This window comes from Aspergillus brasiliensis (assembly GCF_001889945.1).
Source record: "Aspergillus brasiliensis CBS 101740 unplaced genomic scaffold ASPBRscaffold_7, whole genome shotgun sequence".
Lineage (NCBI taxonomy): Eukaryota > Fungi > Ascomycota > Eurotiomycetes > Eurotiales > Aspergillaceae > Aspergillus > Aspergillus brasiliensis.
In genome coordinates this window covers 1,395,938-1,414,788 of record NW_027137448.1, presented here as the reverse complement: position 1 = coordinate 1,414,788, position 18,851 = coordinate 1,395,938, and the positions used below count along the sequence as shown (strand labels likewise).

Genomic DNA, 18,851 nt, shown 5'->3' with positions numbered 1-18,851 from the left:
GTCTTTTACTCAGTATGTAGAACTTGAGCTGGTGGAGGACGACACAATCGGCGGGATAAAAAGAAGGCGGTGGCAAAAGACGCGGGTTAGACGCGCGCTTAGACCCCATCCCCGAAACAATTACGATGTAGTGCAGGTGCGTCAATAATTAGCGATAGTAATCGTACAGTCGTAGTCATTAATTTCTCTTTTGCTCTAATGCAATCCATTCCAACTGACGTTCCAATAATTTCCTGACCTTTTTGTATCCGTCCTATCAATACATGTAATACAAAGTTGAAAATGGAGGGGGACATAGCCCCGGTCGATAAAATGGAAGCCATTTGTGCATAACAGGCATCCGGCCAAAAGCCGGTGAAAAGCTGCCGATATAACAAGAGAAACGTGGGAGAAAAATCAGACAGAAAAATCTGTCTTGCAAGGCAGGTGGAAGAGTTTGGGGAGATCAAGGTACGAAGGGTTGAAGGGGTGGGAGGAAAGAAGGGGAGGCGTTCGTAGAGGATCGGTGGGTGTCAAGGTGAGTGCTCAAAGCAGGGATAGTGAATAAAAGGTAATAGGGTGGATGAGAAATATTTACAAACGAAGAAGATAGAATAAAGACAAGGCCATTCAGCTAGTCGCTGTCTGAGCTTGCGGAGGGTTAGGACTCTTGCTTGTCCCGGCCACAGCGCCAGCCTGGGCACTGCCACTGCGCTGGGTTTGTGGCGTCACACTCCGGCTCGGCTGAGGAACCGCCCCGTTCATGGCAGGTGAACTCCCTACACCGACACGAGTTTGCTGGGCAGGTTGGGGAACACGCATCATGGGGGAATATCCTTGTGCCTGGGATACTTGCATACTCGGCGTGCCATTCAGGCCCGGCTGCGGCGACTGGAAACTGGCCTCGTGAGGAATCTGGTAGTTGGCCTGCACGCTGCCAATATTGCCAGCAGCTGCATTCATGGCAACTTGGGACATACGCTGCTGTTGATACTGATGCAACCGATCCGTAGCAAGCTTGTTAACTTGCTCTGGAGGCATGTTGGGGTTGCTCCGTTGGATTTGGCTTTGGATAGTGCTGATAGTTGGGACAACACCACCGGACAGGAGGTTGGGCTGAGCCATACGAGGAGACGGCGTGGACACTCCCTGTGGAGTGGCGTTGTGGAAAGACGGGCTCTGTATTCCGCCTCCAGCCTGGAGCGCCGCCATCATCGCAGGGTTGTTCGGAGTCCCGTTGACATTAGGCATGTTCAAGTTCGGAGAGTGGGATCCTTGAGGCACAAACTGCTGTTGGTTATGAAATTGCTGCTGCGGTTGTTGTGGTTGAGCCTGCGGTTGATGCGGATGTTGTTGCGGCTGGGCCTGCTGTCTAGTCTGGAGGATCCGTTGTTGCTCTTGAAGCCGATTCGCCTCCCGCATAACACGCGTATTATCAGGAGGTGTCTGCATGGGCATTCCAGGGCGGGCGCTATTGTTCTGCTGGATTCCAGACTGTGGCATCATCTTCATGGCCATTGGGTTCGAAGGCATGGGTCCATTCACAGGTGTAGCGTTGGGCATACCCTGCATATGGGGACGTGCTTGGTTTGCACCAACTCCGGGAGGCAACCCGTTGGGCAGTCCGTTAGGCAATGCATTCGGAAGCCCGTTCGTAGTGTTGCCGGCCATGGCCGCAGCTCCAGGGTTATGAGGCAGGCCACCAGGAGTGCGTCCTGGGGCATTCATCATCGGCTGCTGGTTAGGTATTTGTCCGGCACGTTGGGCTGCTAGGTTCGCCTTAAGCATAGTGTTAGTCAAGAATGGGGTACACGGAAAGAGAAGCACGGTCATACTCTTTGCTGGGCAATCATTTGCTGTCGGTACTGTTCTTGCCGCTCCTGAAGCTTCAGTTCACGCTCGTACTTGAGTCGGCTAAATTCTGCGGGCGACGTAATTGGAGGTTTCGGTTGATTTGCTTCATTGACTTTCCGCAACGATGCCAAGTGCGAGGCTATGGAAAACCAAACTAGTTAGCACTACCCAAAGCAAGCTTATTGCTTCATTTCTTACCGTGTTGCTGCTTCTGGAGCATAGTCTCTCGCTTCTTAGCTAATTTACGCATAGCATCAAGCAATGCAAGGTGTTTAGAGGATCTCTTGCGATCGACCCTGAGAGGTTGTGTCGTCCTCCTTCGAACTGGGGGTAGTGACTGGGGATTGCTATTGTTGCCTTGCTGTTGCTGTTGTTGCTGTTGCTGTTGTTGCTGCTGCTGCTGCTGCTGGGCAGCTTGTTGCTGCGCTAGCACAGTTCGCTGTGCCGCCTCAAGTCTTTGGTGATAAGCACGGAAATACTGTGTCTTAGACATGTCGGCTGGCAAGCCCTCCAAACCAACCCAGCGCTCGAAACATTCCCAGGGTGTCCGCCTTTCTGCCCCAGACGTGAACTGTGATGATGGTGTAAGACAGTTGGAGATCAGGGACCAGTTGTATGAGTACTCCTTGACTAAACGTCGTAGCTCGTCATCCTCTGCATATGTCCATTGAGACGACTGTCTAGATTCGAAGAAGCCAACGGAGGGCATGGGATGCTCAGTCGGAGGTCGGAACGAATGACCTGGATGGATTCTATCACGTATATGTCTGTTCTCGGGTCGGAACAGTGCAACATTGGTCTGTTCTGGCGGCAAATCTAGCAAGGCTTGCTCAGGGTCCGATTGGTACTGTGAGTAGTCGTAGCGGCTACGCTTGGGAGGTGGTTCGTCGTCGGGGAAAGTGATCTTGCCCGATGCGTACTTCGAAACAGGCAGAATCTCGGTCTTCCATACAGAGTCTGGTGGTTCCTTAAATGCTGGCAGATTCGTGTCCGGGGCAATAGTGACAGGTGTGTATGTTGGCAGGTTATCGAGAATCTCCCGAGCCGCCGCCGTCATGTCCAATGAGAACGTGAACTCGTCGGTACCAAGGGAGAATATCGCAGCGGGCGCAACTGTGTCATGCAGATCGTGACGGGGCTCATCATTGAATCCTTCACTAACAGAATCCTCTTCGGTGGAGGGCACTAGATCTGGTGTGGGGTGAGATAGTGCCGCCATGTCATCACCTGTTTCTTCGGGCGGCGAAATCATGCTGGATTTGGTTTCAATCTTCAATGATGGGGTCTTGACTTGAATGCGGAGCAGTGACCGGTGTTCCGGATCACTATTAACATACTCCGCACACCAGTCAGCACAGCTTTTTGCAGCTGCAATCTTCCACTTCCGCTCTTCTCGGAAATCAGTGCGCATCCACTTCACATGATCCAGAAGAACATCCCAATGTGTTGCCTCTCGAGGTGGTTCAACTGAGCGTTTCAACTGGCGCAAGGGCCATCGATTCGCATTTTGTAGGGAGTAGATACGACGCAATGTACGGCAATCCATCTGTTCCTGGTAATCAAGGAAGTGATTGGAAGTGGTTAAAGTCTTGTGGGCTGATGCGAGAAGTGTGCTGAGACTTGTACCCCGGGGAGGTGCATATGCTCGGTTCTGGAAGAGGGTGAAAAGATAGTCTTGCTCCTCATTGAGCTTGGCAAGATCACCAGCGTGCTGACGGACCAATTCCATGGACTCGCTTTTCTCTTGGATCTGTTGTTGCTGCTGCTGCTTCGGAAAGACAACGGTAGACAATTTAGTTCTCTCTTTCTCCCGCGCTTTCCGATCTTTAAACCGCATCCTTGCTGCAGAGTCAGGGGTTGCAGTGGACACATCCCGTGGCACTTCTGTAGGCTTCTCAAGGAGATTTCCCTTGTCCGATGGCGAGACGGGTGTCTTTGGAGGTTCTCCCAATATCTCGGAAACAGATTTGTGTCTGATAGCTCCAGAGGATACCCTGGTTGTCATTCTTTCCGGTGGAGACGGTACCGGATGGGCAGGGGGTGTCGGTTTCTTTAGTACTGGAGCTGTCTCTGTAGGCAACTTGCTGCCGGCCTCAGCTTGAGGTGCAGCGCATGCTTGAGTGGAAGGCCCTGACTCATCTGTTGTCTTAATGCCTCCGTCAAGTATCTTATGTTCCAGTGACGGAAGAGCAGGTGCCGGCTCGAGTGCTTCTTTCGGCGTTCCTTTGACGTCAGCCGGCGACGTCACAACACTCTCCTGAATCACCTCGCTCGTGACAGTGTTTCCATCAACCTCGTCCGCACTTGTCTTAGCCGCAGCCAAGGAGCTCTGTTGGAGTGATTGAGCCTCCTCCAGGCGAAGTTGCTCATCAGGTGTGGAAGGTACCAAGCTAGGCGGTGCCTTGACTGCCTCCTCATCTTTGGGACTTGGAATTTTGTGGGGCGCATCATTCATCTCCTCCGCAGGGCTGGTAGCAGGTGAAACGGGGGCTGGCACTGGGGTATTATTGGAATAAGGCCCAGCTGACGAAACAGGGGAGAGAGGTTGCTCAGGAACCTGGGCGGGTCGGCCCTGGGGGAGGGTAGGTCGTACACCATCCTTCCTTTGAGCGGACGAAAGGTCTGGAGTTCCAGGCGGCCGGGCATCCACATTATACTTTGGTTGTGCCTGTGCTGGGGATGCGCTACCTTCACCCAAGCTATTGCTATAAGCATTTGGACGTGCTTCCGTTTTCACTGGAGACACCTTGTAGTCAGTAGCTAATGGCTGCGCGGTATGCGCAACCGCAGGAGCCGAAACATCAGACTCTTGGGGCACCTGAGATGCGAGAGCAGGCGCGACTTGACTAACGGGCTCTCGGTGCTCAGGCTGACCAGAAGGTCTCTGTTCGGTTAATTTCTGATACTTGGGCTGGCGCTCAGCATCATTGGCAATGACCTGCGCAGCAGCGCTCTGGGCTCCCAATTGCGGGACCGAGGCCGTAGCATCTTGAGGTTTGGTAGTTAGTTCCGCTGGCGTCGGACGTGTCGCCGCAGCTGTCTCCGCCGCTTCCCTGGCTTTGCGCGCTAGAATAGACGCATAGTCTGGTAATGGGGGAAGCGTAGCTTCGTTGTAATAACGGCCTCTGAAAACAGTTAACATATGCAACTCAGTAGAAATGGACATATATAAGAAAATAGTCGAATAACCACGCACGAGTGTACACTGATGAATTGGAAATAATGCAAACATATGAAAGGATAGCTATATGGGTGGCTTTAATGTGGGCGACTTACTTTGAAAGATCGTTGGCGTCGAGGAACGCCTGTTCCTTGTGGTGATATAGCGAGTCCGCCGGAGCGTTCTCGGTCGCGCCCGCGAAGCCTACGGTCGCAAAGTAGAGCTCGCTCAGTTTGCGCTTCCGCGACGACAAACAACGTCTAAAATTCCATGTAAGCGATAATTCAATATCGCAAAAACCAGGGGAGTAGATTAAATCGCTGGAAAAAATAAAATACGTACGCGATCTCATCTTTCTTAGACCGGAGAAGCTCGTCACGGAGCATGGAGTCTATTTCGGGGAACACAGCATCCGATTAACGCGCTAAAATTAAGGGGAGTGGATTGAGCGAAGTCATCCAGATGGAAAAAATCGCTCAGAAATGATGAAAAGGATGGGGTTGTGTTGTTATGGGATGCAGAGGACACGACGCGAAGATTTCGCTGGGAAGGGATTTTTTGGGGGGTGTTAGTGGTGATGAGACTTCTGGACGGGTAGTATGGGAGGAACTTTGGTTGGTTGGTTGGAGGATTCTGGGTGAGTGCCGGGAGCAGCAGAGAGCGCCAGGTTTGGGTGTTGGTACTGCGATGGGAGGTAGTAGGCGGGTAGGAGTCCCCTAGCTATTCCTTAGATTCCTTACTAGGGGCGATAGTCCACCATTCCATGCCTGTTCCTTATGTAGGTATGATGTGAACCGCTGAATGGCTGGCCAACAGAAAAATGGAGGCCTGAGGCATAAAACAGAGCAGCGCCGGCGGTTTCCTTCGCAGCAATTCTGTTGTTGCTCCCTGCTTTCCTGTTATTTTCCCTCGCGCTCACCCGAGTGATTGCCGCATTCAGGCCGCCAGACACCTTAGGCAGTAAAGTTCGGAAAACGCGTCTCACCGCCCCGCTTCGATGATAACGTCCGGCAGAAAAAAAAAGTTGCCCGCTCAGATAGATGGTCTTTGGATAGTTAGTCTACAGAAGCAAACGCATTCTACGCAATCGATTCTTCTAAACAAACCACAATCATGGTCAAGAGAAAGAGAGATGAGACGGCCAAGGACCGTCAAAGCTCAACGCAGCCAACCAAGGTTGCGAAGGCTACAGACAGCGAAGCAGCCCCTTTTAGCTCTGCGGCCGACGGTCCGTCGATCACGCTGCAAATTATCACTGGATCTTACGAAAAGGTGCTGCATGGCTTCACCGCGGCTATCTCGCCTATCTCTTTCGCATCTAAGGATTCGGATGAAGATGGAAATAAGTCGGATCTTGTGCAATTTGTGGACACTTTCCTGTTTGAGGCTCATACATCTGCCATTCGGTGTCTCGCCTTGTCACCATTGCCGAAGGCTGATGCAACAGAAAACGCTCAAGTTATCCTAGCCAGTGGTGCTACAGATGAGCGTGTTAATCTCTACTCTCTGTCTGCTGCTCCTGTTGCAGTGAATGAGTTATATCCCACCGTACCGACTCTCGCGGGCAACAAAATCCTTGAGAATCCTAAGAACCGCGAGATAGGCACACTGATGCACCACTCCGCTCCAATTTCGGCTCTGGAATTTCCCTCCCGATCAAAAATTCTTGTTGGTTCTGAGGATAATACAATTTCTGTTACTAGGACTCGGGATCTCTCCGTCGTATCCACCATCAAGGCCCCTCGTCCGAAAGTTCAGGGTAGACCCAGCGGTGACACAGCACCCCCCGGGGGCACCCCGTCCGGTGTCAATGATATTGCTGTCCATCCTAGTATGAAGTTGATGTTGAGTGTGGGCAAGGGAGAGAAGTGCATGAGGCTCTGGAATCTGGTCACAGGGAAAAAGGCTGGTGTGTTGAACTTTAACCGGGAGATTTTGCAGAGTGTCAAGGAGGGCAAATGGAGCACTGGAGAAGGCAGGAAGATAGTGTGGAACTCGAAGGGTGACGAATTCGCCGTGGCATTCGAGTGGGGTGCAGTTGTCTTTGGAATTGTAAGCCTGATGTCGCATATCCCATTGCATGACCTTTTTTAACATAGTATACAGGACTCCACTCCCATTTGCAGGGTTTTCCCAAGCCCCCGGAGTAAGCTTCACGAGATGAAGTACATCAACCCAACACCCTCTTCCGATGACAGCGATGAATTGCTTGCTGTCTCGACGGAAGACGGTAGGGTTATTTTCTACTCTACGAAGCAGGTTCAAGAGGCCACAGAGGAGGATGATTCACCTATCCCCTATGCGAAGGCTGTTGCCCAGCTCGGTGGTAGAGCAGCAGGCTTCCCCGGAAGAGTGAAGGATTTCGAGATCCTTGATCTAAACGGTCAACGGGTTGCTGGAAAGGACAACCTCCTGGTAGTAACTGGAAATAGTGAGGGCTTGGTCCGTGTTTGGCTGCTGCAAGGCGCCGATTTGGTTAAGAAGGATACAAAGGGTACCAAAAAGAAGTCCGCCGAGAAGGAGAAGAAAGATATTCAGGTTGGGAAGTTCTTGAATGCTTATGGCACAGGCAATCGAATCACCTGCCTCAAAGCATTCGTGATGCTGGCCCCTGAAGATCCCTCAACCCTGGATGATTCAGAAGAGGAATACGATGAAGAAGTGAGCCAGGATGATTCCTCCAGCGAAGAGAGCGATGAAGAATAGGTTTACCGCTTATTTGATGATTGTCTTACTGTATATACCCAACCCTTGTTGATAGGCAAACGGATGTGTGAAATCATGCCATTGCAGTTATTCAAAATCTAGAGACGCTCTTTGTATACTCCCATACTCTGCAAATAGTCATGTTACTGACTCCCCATACGAAATTCCTGACCCTTCACTGCTACATTTTTCGTCGGTTTCGCCGTCTGTACAAGTCCCCCAAGGTCATATTATCAGTCACATAATTCATAATGTTCTTATTTTCGATGAACCTTTACATCGCCGAAGACCAAGCCTGGGTATTAAAGGCGAGATAACGAAAATCCCACAATATTCCTCAAGAATGTGCGAGTTGATTGACTGAGAAGGTGAGGCCCTTTCTTGGGCCAAGAGGTGAGTCAGTATAAATCCTGCCGCCGCCCACCGCCCACTCGCTCTCCACTGCACAAATCACAACCCCACTGGCCGAACCGTATCATATCGCCTCCGTCCTCAAGCAGCAATTTTCATCAGACAACACGACCCTCGACCCTCGCCCTCTCCACCCCCCATACCCCCCTTTCTAGAACCGCTGTTGTCTCTCGATCTCACTTGCAATCATGGCTGCCAACGGCGACTTCTCTGACGACGAGTCCCAGCCTGGATCCCCCATGCTCGATGCGAACGGTCACGATGACATCGACGAGCAAGAGCCCCTCGACCAGGAGGCCAAGCCTCTGAAGTCTGCGATGAAGAAGGCAGTTCCTCCTCCCCAGCCTAAGCGGCCAGAGCTGCCCGAGCAGCCGAATCCGGAGACTCTGGACCTGTCCACCCTGACTCCTTTGACCCCCGAAATTATTGCGCGCCAAGCCACAATCAACATTGGCACCATCGGCCACGTCGCTCACGGCAAGTCGACAGTTGTTAAGGCTATCTCCGAGGTCCAGACTGTCCGTTTCAAGAACGAGTTGGAGCGAAACATTACGATCAAGCTGGGTTATGCCAACGCGAAGATCTACAAGTGCGACAACCCCGAGTGCCCTAGACCGACTTGCTTTAAGAGCTTTAAGAGTGAGAAGGAAGTCGATCCGCCTTGTGAGAGGGATGGCTGCAGTGGCCGCTACAGACTGTTGAGACATGTGTCGTACGTTGAACCTCAAAATCATGTGTAGACAAGTTCTCCTATGCTAACTCAGGGATCCAACTCAGTTTCGTCGACTGCCCCGGTCACGATATTCTGATGAGTACCATGTTGTCTGGTGCCGCCGTCATGGACGCTGCCCTCCTCCTTATTGCCGGAAACGAAACTTGCCCTCAACCTCAGACTTCCGAGCACTTGGCTGCCATCGAAATTATGAAGCTCAGCCACATTATCATTCTGCAGAACAAGGTGGACTTGATGAGAGAGGATGGTGCCCTGCAACATTACCAGTCCATTCTGAAGTTCATCCGTGGTACAGTCGCCGATGGCTCTCCGATCATTCCCATTTCTGCACAGCTTAAGTACAACATCGATGCTGTCAACGAATACTTGGTTTCGCATATTCCGGTCCCCGTCCGCGATTTCACCGCTTCCCCTCACATGATCGTCATTCGTTCCTTCGATGTGAACAAGCCTGGTGCCGAGATTGAGGAGCTGAAGGGTGGTGTTGCCGGTGGTTCGATCTTGACTGGTGTCCTGAAGCAGAACGACGAGATTGAGATTCGTCCCGGTCTGGTCACCAAGGACGAGAACGGCAAGATTCAGTGCCGTCCCATCTTCTCTCGGGTTATGTCCCTCTTCGCCGAGCACAACGACCTCAAGTTTGCCGTCCCTGGTGGTTTGATCGGTGTCGGTACTCGTGTGGACCCTACTCTGTGCCGTGCTGATCGTCTCGTTGGTTTCGTCCTGGGTCACCGCGGACGCCTTCCCGCTATCTACACTGAGCTGGAGGTTAACTACTTCTTGCTTCGTCGTCTGCTTGGTGTCAAGACCGCCGATGGCAAGCAGGCCAAGGTTGCCAAGCTTACTAAAAACGAAGTTCTTATGGTTAACATCGGTTCTACGGCCACAGGTGCTAAGGTTGTGGGTGTCAAGGCTGATGCTGCCAAGCTCAGCTTGACCAGCCCTGCCTGTACCGAAGTCGGAGAGAAGATCGCCATCAGTCGGCGAATTGAGAAGCACTGGCGTCTGATCGGTTGGGCCAACATTGTCGCGTAAGTCTTATGCCCCGCTTCTCATACCCTCAAAGATTTATTCCTTGCTCTCGAGAAAATTATGTAACAGAAGCTAACTTGATATTAGTGGTAACACTCTCGAGCCCATCCTGAACTAGAGAAGTTATTGCCCGCTTGGATGGCCAGGCTTGTATCCACCAGATTTTGGCTGGTGGAGACATCAGTCTCTGTGACCAAGTCTTGGCAGGGTCAAGTCACGAATGAAGTAAAATGGTTTGCAGTAGCGAAAGGGGGTGTCAGTTAACTCCCGATTAGAGACCACAGGGGGCCTAATCGTCGCCTATTCCACCTGCTGAGTGCGAAGAACAGGAGATCGTGAGTATCCTCCACGATAGCCAGTTGTAATGTTCGCAGAATCGAGGAGGCCGGGAAAGAAGCAGGATGGAAAGGCATATTAGAAGATCAGGTGGCATGGCTGGAGTTGCGCAGACCACTTCTTTGACGTGTGTTACGACGCTTGTGGAAAATATTTCTTACACTTTTTCTTTTTTTTTTCCTGTTCATTCTTATTATTCGGTCCGGCTTGCATGGCTCTATGTAGATGCTGTATAGGGGAGTGATGAACGCAACGAAATAAAAGTCAGAATTTCTTTGATGTCCAATACGCCCTCATTGAGAAAAAAGCATTGAGTTTAACCTGAATGAAGGAGTTGTTTGTTCTGCTGCGGCCTTACCTCCGAGGCCACCGCCGCGGTTGACTAAGGCGCGGACCGGCTCCTCTTTTAACTACTTAACTACTTCTCTTACTCCCCCCATTCATTGCTTTGTCCGCAACCGAAAGGCCACATCACAGCAGGCTAAATCTCAGGCTGCTGTTGTGTTGCGGGTGTCGCAATGTATATCCTTGAGGTAAAGTTCCCGTACAGACCTCTTCCTCATCTAATAAGAGTTCATCTGGTCTTCCCTGTTGTAAGCTTGAAGCTCCAGCTAACTCGGGTTATCGTGGCCGTTACAGCAACTGGCGCGTCTTCTCGACCGCCCATTCATCCCCTGGAAGAATGTCCTCGTCGGATTTTCTCTAGGTCAATTTCTTTTGGAAGGCTTTCTGTCTCTTCGTCAGTACAAAGTGCTGCAGCGGACCAAACCCCCGCAAGTATTGGCTGGCGAAGTCTCACAGAAGGTCTTCGATCAGAGTCAGGTAAGCATCTCCACGTGAACCCAGCAATCGCATCATACTGATCAAGCGTTTCTGGCTCATTAGTCCTACGGTCGCGCGAAAGCCAAATTCGGTCTTGTTTCAGCTCTCTACGGTCAAATCCAAAACCTTGCTTTTATCTATGGCGACATTCTCCCCAAGCTTTGGGGAGTCAGCGGTCTCCTGTTGGCACAGTACTTTCCATCTCGGTTTCAGGGTGAAATTTCGCAGACGCTTCTATTCGTCTTCGGATTCAACCTGATCAGCACGATTCTTTCTCTCCCCATCTCTTACTACAATACTTTTGTCCTTGAGGAGAAGTTTGGTTTTAACAAGCAGACGTTCAATCTCTGGGTTACGGACTTGCTCAAGGGACAGATGCTTGGTATCGTACTTGGAACACCCATCATCAGCGCAGTGCTCAAGATCATTCAGAAGACTGGCAACTCCTTCTTCTACTACCTGTGGCTCTTTGGCGTCTTCCTTCAGATCTTCGCTATCACCATCTACCCTATCGTTATCCTGCCCCTGTTCAACAAACTGTCTCCCCTTGAACCTGGTGCCATCAAGTCTGGTGTCGAAAATCTCGCTAAGAAGCTCAAGTTCCCTCTTCAGGAGCTGCATGTCATTGACGGAAGCAAGCGGAGCGCACACAGCAACGCCTACTTCTATGGTCTCCCTTGGAAAAAGCACATCGTCATCTACGACACTTTGATTGAGAAGAGCGAGCCCGAGGAAGTCGTTGCAGTCCTGAGCCATGAACTGGGCCACTGGAGTCTCAGCCACACCACAAAGCTATTCGGTATTGCTCAGTTCCACATGTTCTACATTTTTGCGCTCTTCTCTGCATTCGTGAGCAACAAGTCTCTGTATCAGTCGTTCGGCTTCTACAGCCAACAGCCCATCATGATTGGATTCCTCTTGTTCTCGGATGCCCTCGCGCCGATGGATGCCGTTGTCAAACTTCTGATGAACATCCTCAGCCGCAAGTTCGAATTCGAAGCTGGTAAGTTTTCGGGACCCCTCGACTTATAGCGCTGGCCATGACAGGATACTAACCAAACCATAAAGATGCCTTTGCTGTCGGTCTTGGCTATTCTGAGCAGCTGGCGCAATCCCTTCTCAAGCTGCAGATCCAGAATTTGAGCACCATGGACGCTGACTGGATGTACGCAAGCTACCACTACTCTCACCCTATCCTGTCCGAGAGACTCAAGGCGCTCGGTTGGAAGGGTGGAAAGGTTACCGGCCTCAAGGAGGAGGATAGTGAGACTCCAGTTAAAGCGGCTGACCGCGAGCTGTGAAAAGTTGTCGTTCCAATGTCTCCTTTCATTTACTGGTGTGGTGTTTTAGGGCCGGTTGAAGAGAAGCCCGTCCCATATGGACTTCTGAAGACATGATCAATTGTGAATGGATTTTTGGGATCTTATCACCGATTAAAGTAAACCAAACATAATCGTCTTCCAATGAAATAGTTTCGCCTTGAATGCGCCAATGCGATATGCACGTGTCTAATATATCTTGGGAGTCCAAGACAAACAGCAGAAAACCAAACCCCTTAGCAAAGCTGATGCAAACCCGTAGCAAACCTGCCAGCAAAACAGTAACTTTTCTTTCGCTTTCATCCTGACTCAAGCGTCCGACTTGGCCTTTGCCCTCTTCTCTGCAAGTCTGCGCTCCTTCTTCTTCCGCTTCCTTTCCTCTTTATCAAGACCCGCAGCGGCCTCGGCGTTCTGCTCTGTCTGGACAGCGTCCATATCCATCTGAACATCGTCATCATCATCGGCAGCAACAACCTCCTCTTGAAGCTTCTTAGGATCCTCCCACCCCTCATTCCCGGCCTGCGCATCGCCTTCCTCTCCAGCGCTGAGCTTCGCAAGAGCCAGATCCCTGCCCAGGACCTCGCCAGCAAGTCCGGCCTGGACACGCTTCAGATTATGCAAGATGAGATTAGGTGCCGCAGCCGTGGTGCGCGAGGTTGGGCCATGTTCGCTGATACCGGCATTAGGTTGGAGGGCGGGGTCTGTGGCGGCGCGATCGAGGTAAGCGGCGAGGAAATCATGCGCGGCAGACTGGGATATGGGCTTCGAAGACAGGATGGTCGTAGGGGGTAGCGGAGAGGGACCCTGTGCGGCCATGGTGGTGGTATATGATGCTTGTAAAGTTCTCGATTCGTCGCAGATGTCCAAGTATATGTAGAAGTTGTTTTGTCGGAGTAGCGACTTTTCAAATTCCGAGTAGAGTTAATTCGCTCAGTATTGAGAAGAAACCACCGTATGTGTGATTGTGTCGTAGTAGGTAGATCCGGTCTATTCCCTTAATTGCTTGATTAAATGCACCAATTGAGCAGATATGGAGAACTGTAGATGCGCTCTTGCATCGTCCGGCGGAGAGAAAAAGTCGGAGGTGGTCCGTGCACTGCGGCGCCGGAGTTCAATTTTCAGTCCGCCGTCACGGACAACATCTCGCATCCCTCCATCGCCGTCCCCAGCTTTCCGCGTCAGCGAGGTCCAATTCCGTCTCACTTCCTGTCCAATTCGCTCATCAGTATGTTTTGCCTCCGGTGTACGGCTCTGCCGACCGCTTTTAGGTCCTTTGCGGCCCCTGCAACTAGGTACGCCCGTCCGAATTCAATGACCCTGGGTCCAATGTAAACCACGCATCTGGGCTCTGTTATATAGCCTGATTCCACAATCGGGACAGACAGGTTGCCAAAGGAAGCTTTGGCAGTATAAACATACATATGGTATATGATGAATGAAATGGCTGACCTTCATCTATCACCTAGACTCACCTCCGCACCGCTCACATCTACCGCAACCTCTCTATCAACACCCTTCCGCGCCCTCTCCTCCACAACCCTCTCATCCCTCCGCCTCCCTCAACAATATCTCCCCTCTCAGAGCCTCATTACCTCTTCCTCCACCACCACGATCCGTTCTCTGCTCTCTACCAACAACTCCTTCGCAAACCAACAGACCCGCTCCTTCTCCGCTAGTGCTTCGTTGGCCGGAAAGCGTGATACTTATAACCCCTCGCGGAGGGTGCAGAAGCGCCGTCACGGATTCCTGGCTCGGTTGCGGTCGCGAGGTGGACGCAAGATTCTGTTGCGGAGAAGGGCTAGGGGGCGAAAGTCGCTGAGCTGGTAGATTGGAGTTTTGAGTGTGTTGCTTGGTGGTGGTGGATTTCCTGGTCTTTGTTTCTAATCTCATATGTGTGTGTGTGCTGTGTACCATGACGTCTGTTGCTCTTTGAATTTTGCGGTATCTGGATTCATTTACTTGGGGAGGAGAAGCTTGGTGACGTACCTGCGCTCTGTGCTGGTCAGGGTAAGATGGTACGAAGGGATTCAGCTTGGGATATCTCGAGCGGGCTCTGCTCGGGTTCCGGGGTATCCTTTGCATTCCCGTGATGGTGGTGGGGTGGGTGTAAGGGTTCTATCTAGCTATCATCAATAGGACGCTGTCCTATGTGTACCATATACATATTCATACATAGATATCATATTGTCACGTGGTTTGGTTTATTTACTTATGGATCCTGAGCGTTGGTTTGTAGCCGGGGGAGTGTATGGCTAATCATCTGAGGTTAACTATTCTGTTGTCAGAGAGGTCAGGAGTTAGGAGACATGTATTATAAATGTGATAGCTTTGAAGACCAGGTCATGTCACGTAAGAGACTGGATTCCAGGTTATCCATAGTACTGAACCGGGATGCGAAAGTATCTACTAGCACTTACCACAGTAGTACGATGGAGAAAGAGATGAGTTAAGGGACGATGGCAGTTCGGTGGAATACTAAATGCCAAAGTTTACCTGGGTGTAGTACGTGCCGATAAATATAATATTTAGGCGTAGGTTTTTTCAGGTTGTCAACCACCTATGTTCGAACGATATATCATTAACTTCCAAAATCATAGCGCGTCTGCTCAGCTTGAGCATCTCTAACAATACAGATCACACAGGTCGGCATATCTGTCCCAGACTCCCAGTGTCTCACAAAGAGGTAGCTGGTCTTTCGATCTAGTATTACCCAGTAACTGGCTCAGATATGTCTCGTCATGTCTAGAGGTCGTCGTCTGGAATGCATCACTCATCATCTTCGTCATCCTCCATGTCTTCATCGCTATCATCTTCGTCTTCAGATCCGGTTTCATACTCATCGTCATCGTCGTCAGATTCCTCATCCTCGTCATCGCCGACCTTCAGTCCATAGTCATCTTCAAATTCCTTGAGTGACTGCACCGCTGGCGTGAATCCCGATGCTTGGAGACCTTCCTTGACAGTCTAAGCCGATAGTTAGTAAATGAGACACGACAAATTGATAATCTCAGGAAAGACAAACCTCTTCAAGGACTGTAGCGCAGGTAACCACGATGTTCGCTGTGGACGGGTTGAACAAAGGCAGTATGATGTTCTTCAGGGCGCCCTTCACGTCATCAACGCTAGTAGCCCGCACCTGCTTGAGCACCCGCTCCTTGTAATCGCTAGGTAGGCGTCGAATAACCTGTCGGATGAAACTGCCTGAGGCTGCGGCACCAATCGTTGACTGTTCATTGGCAAAGCTAACCACAATGCTGCTAATAGAGCCTTCCAGCATCAAAGGATCGAAGGGGATCGCACCAGAGAGGTGATCCTCAACAATCTGCTTGCTTGAGTCGAAGGCTCTGTGGGCATTGGGAGAGCGATAAACATCGAAGTTGACAAACCCGGTGTCGATGTTGTAGGCGAAGTTCGTGCCATATGCCAAGCCCTTGCCTCGAACCGCAACCCAAAGGGGTCCCTCAACTGCGTTCATGTATGCGATTGCAACCATCAAGGCAGGAAGTCTTGGATCATCATACGAATCCAGACCCCGTGCAGTGGCATATGCGAACGATGAATCGATCGTCGGCATAGGAACCACATATGACTTACCGCCCAACTTCTGACCAGCCTCACTGAGCAACGGTCTTCTGGCCGTGATAGGCTGCAAAGGCACAACTGCACCCAAACGCTCAGCAAATGGTTTCCATGCTGACACAGGGTTTTGAAGTTTTTCCAAGTCAGCGATAACCAAGACTCGCATGTTCTCGAAACGGAAAAGCGCATCTCTGATTTCCTCCATGCGCGCAACGACAGACTTCGGCTCTTCTGCCAGTTGCTTCTTGATCCGTTTCAGATAACGCGCCTTCACCAAGGTGCTCCGAGCCCGAACAATAGACTCTGCGGCATAGTGGACCATCACATGAACAGCCGCGAGCATGTCGTCGCCACTACGCTTGGAATCGGGCACATCGGAAAGCAGTCGGCTGGTAATCGCTCGGAGTCGCTCAACATCGAAGATCGAGTTCCAGGAAAGTTCCTGGATCCATGCGATAGCCGTATGATACTTCTCAAGCTCCACCTGGAATGAGATCCGCAACATCTCCGAGTTGCCTAGGCTTCTAGCACCTTCCATGGAGTAGCCGACTGTATCCCTTTCCAACTCGACAACCACCTGTTCAAAGTTGATGGTTTCCCCGTTCCGGTTGACAGGCAGATTGAAAAAGGCCTCGGTAAACACAGACAGTAGTGGACGAAGCTGCACAGGTACAGCCTGCGCCGAGATGAGAAGGGAGAGCTGCACGAAGCTACTGGGAATGTGCTCAAAATGGATGAACAAGGGCAAATCGGAGCCGTCAGCATCCACCAGTTTTTGCGCCTTGTGAGATGGGCGCCCGGCATCTAGGGCTGCACCAGACCTGGCTGTAGTAGTATCCACGAAATGAATAGACTCTACTCCAGGGATTTGGAATCTCTCCAGCATCTCCTTGGGGATCTCCTTGTCATTTTCAGCTTTGGCTTTCTCCAGCTTGTCGGCCAATTTCTTCAGCCCTTCATCACCCAAGCGCTGCTTTTGCTCTGCAACCCTAGCTTCCTCCTCCTTTTTCAATGTGTCAGACATCTTAACGGACGGGACACCCAGAATGGTGACATGGTTGGCGTCAGAGATCCAAGTCTTGATGAAACTGCGCCATTGACCTTCACTCCACTTCTCCAACACATCGTACTCTTGCAAGGTTGCAACGTCGAGCATAGTAGACCCGTCCCTCTTTCCGAAAAGAAAATCCGAGATTACGTACTCCGCAAAGGACGAAGCGGAGCTTTCGGTAGAGAACTTCCAGGTCCGCCTTTGCCGGTCAATGCACTCCTTGATATACCTCATATCTAATTCCTTCTCCATGGCGTCCTTGAGCACTTCGAAAAATCGTTGCTCTACCTTCGCAAGTTTCTCTGTCTCAACACTGGTCAAAGTGAAGCGGATTTCGATGCTTGGATGATCTTCGGTAGCATAATAAACAGCACTGGCGAGCTGCTCCTTCTCAACCAAGATGTTATCCAAGAGAGAAGCAGATGAACCGGCCAAATAGAGCAATGCAACATTAACAGCCCCGGCTGTTACAGAGTAAGTATGACTTCGAAGTGTGGAGGACAGCAGAACACTCACTTTGAACAGGATCGGTACAGTCCGGACCGAGGAATCTGATCTCTATCTCCCCGAAAGATTCATCTTCTTCGGGAAATTCCACAGTCTGCACGATGGACTTCTCCAATGGCGGCGCCTGCTTGGAATCTACCCACGGTCTCTTGAAAGGTGATTCAGGACTGGGAATGACATCTAGAATGGTATCTTCAAATTTGTCCAAGGTCTCCAGCATGTTTTGGTGATCTACTTCGCCAGTGATGATTAGGCATAAGTTCTTGGGCTGGTACATCTCGCGATGGAACGCTCGGATACGGTCCGCAGTGAGGACACGAAGCTGCTCCATCATACCGCCTGTCTCGTAGCGGAAACCTACACCATGCGGGTAAGTTAACCGACGAGCAGTTAGATCGATTAATTCTGCAGAGTTATTCTGCACACCCTGCATCTCCGAATAGACGACTCCGGCATCGTTTCCAGTGCCGTCAATATGATGCACTTCAGTATAGCACCCTTCATCTGTAAGTGTTGGAGCTATAACATGCTCTAGGTACACAGGTAAGATTTGAGCGAATCCTTCCCAGCCTGCTGTGTCCAAGGTGTAGGCCGTGTGATCTGTGGCCGTCCAGGCATTAGTGCTCGAATAAACACGTGTAGCCAGCTTGTCAAGGAAGCCCTTGTATCTATAGTTCCGCGAGCCCATGAAGCACAAGTGTTCCAATGTGTGAGGAGCACCCGAGTCATCGAGAATCTCTGTGGCTAGAACAAAATAACCTGTGACTTTGGGTCCTTTTTGGTCAATGACCACTACCCTCATGCCTGTTCTTTCCGACTCATACTGAGCAAACTCGCTAGGCGAGTAGTCCGGCTTGAACTTCTGGAGTAGCTTGAAATGGCTGTTTTGAGAAGGTGACATGTTGCTCAATGGTCTCTGGAAATGTGATTTAGAACCAAATCCTGTGATCACACCCCGTATCGATAATCTGAAAGATTGTTAGTATTCAAGAGGCCAGAAACGCATCTGTTTAAGAGGCAAGACTAATAGAATATTCATTTCTGAGAAGCTAGCAATGCTCAAGGTTCGGGATGCGGGGAACTGAAACGGGCAAAGCACTCATTCCATGTCTGAAATACCAAGAGCAAGAATAAGGGAATTGCAGATTGTAAGAATACGACATCACGAAGGCCACAAAGCATGCTGTATGACTGCGCAAAAACGTGGCTGCCAATTTAAGGCTGCCGGTCGAAGGATTGAATGTTTAATACAGACAATGACGGAGGGGCAGTCTCTTTTCTTGCTTTTTTTATTCAATGGAATTCAGGGTTGGTACTAGCAGGGACTCACATGGATCGAGAAGCGTTTGCCCGAATGAGGCT

The 18,851-nt window shown here is 50.8% G+C and overlaps 7 protein-coding genes across 7 annotated transcripts; 4 read left to right on the top strand and 3 right to left on the bottom strand.

Annotated features, from left to right (window-relative positions):
• Positions 1–150: 150 nt before the first annotated feature.
• On the bottom strand, positions 151–5,748 carry eaf1 (MYB and HSA domain protein). The gene is made up of 5 exons (XM_067625149.1): positions 5,336–5,748; positions 5,110–5,253; positions 2,032–4,958; positions 1,815–1,972; positions 151–1,758 (listed from the first exon to the last, which is right to left on the bottom strand). Exons 1-5 carry the CDS (start codon positions 5,377–5,379, stop codon positions 610–612), a joined length of 4,422 nt encoding a protein of 1,473 aa, XP_067478566.1. The 5' UTR covers positions 5,380–5,748; the 3' UTR covers positions 151–609.
• Positions 5,749–6,106: 358 nt separating this feature from the next.
• Positions 6,107–7,699, top strand: ASPBRDRAFT_126660 (putative 60S ribosome biogenesis protein Mak11; the record flags this gene model as incomplete). Its single annotated transcript, XM_067617888.1, has 2 exons — positions 6,107–7,045; positions 7,100–7,699. 2 exons carry the CDS (start codon positions 6,107–6,109, stop codon positions 7,697–7,699), a joined length of 1,539 nt encoding a protein of 512 aa, XP_067478565.1.
• A 425-nt stretch (positions 7,700–8,124) lies between these two features.
• On the top strand, positions 8,125–10,447 carry ASPBRDRAFT_66284 (translation initiation factor eIF2 subunit gamma). The gene is made up of 3 exons (XM_067628696.1): positions 8,125–8,822; positions 8,888–9,874; positions 9,963–10,447. Exons 1-3 carry the CDS (start codon positions 8,299–8,301, stop codon positions 9,991–9,993), a joined length of 1,542 nt encoding a protein of 513 aa, XP_067478564.1. The 5' UTR covers positions 8,125–8,298; the 3' UTR covers positions 9,994–10,447.
• Positions 10,448–10,729: 282 nt separating this feature from the next.
• On the top strand, positions 10,730–12,334 carry ASPBRDRAFT_196826 (zinc metalloprotease; the record flags this gene model as incomplete). Its single annotated transcript, XM_067621029.1, has 4 exons — positions 10,730–10,744; positions 10,851–11,033; positions 11,097–12,036; positions 12,102–12,334. The coding sequence occupies 4 exons, from the start codon at positions 10,730–10,732 to the stop codon at positions 12,332–12,334; spliced, it is 1,371 nt and encodes a 456-aa protein (XP_067478563.1).
• A 327-nt stretch (positions 12,335–12,661) lies between these two features.
• Positions 12,662–13,168, bottom strand: ASPBRDRAFT_126591 (uncharacterized protein; the record flags this gene model as incomplete). Its single annotated transcript, XM_067617880.1, has 1 exon — positions 12,662–13,168. One exon carries the CDS (start codon positions 13,166–13,168, stop codon positions 12,662–12,664), a length of 507 nt encoding a protein of 168 aa, XP_067478562.1.
• Positions 13,169–13,503: 335 nt separating this feature from the next.
• ASPBRDRAFT_44231 (mitochondrial 54S ribosomal protein bL34m) lies at positions 13,504–14,560 on the top strand. Its single transcript, XM_067625148.1, has 2 exons — positions 13,504–13,644; positions 13,819–14,560. Exons 1-2 carry the CDS (start codon positions 13,580–13,582, stop codon positions 14,177–14,179), a joined length of 426 nt encoding a protein of 141 aa, XP_067478561.1. The 5' UTR covers positions 13,504–13,579; the 3' UTR covers positions 14,180–14,560.
• Positions 14,561–15,118: 558 nt separating this feature from the next.
• Positions 15,119–18,390, bottom strand: ASPBRDRAFT_31025 (putative zinc metalloprotease; the record flags this gene model as incomplete). The annotated part of the gene is made up of 3 exons (XM_067622853.1): positions 15,119–15,316; positions 15,375–17,446; positions 17,499–18,390. The coding sequence occupies 3 exons, from the start codon at positions 18,388–18,390 to the stop codon at positions 15,119–15,121; spliced, it is 3,162 nt and encodes a 1,053-aa protein (XP_067478560.1).
• Positions 18,391–18,851: the final 461 nt, after the last annotated feature.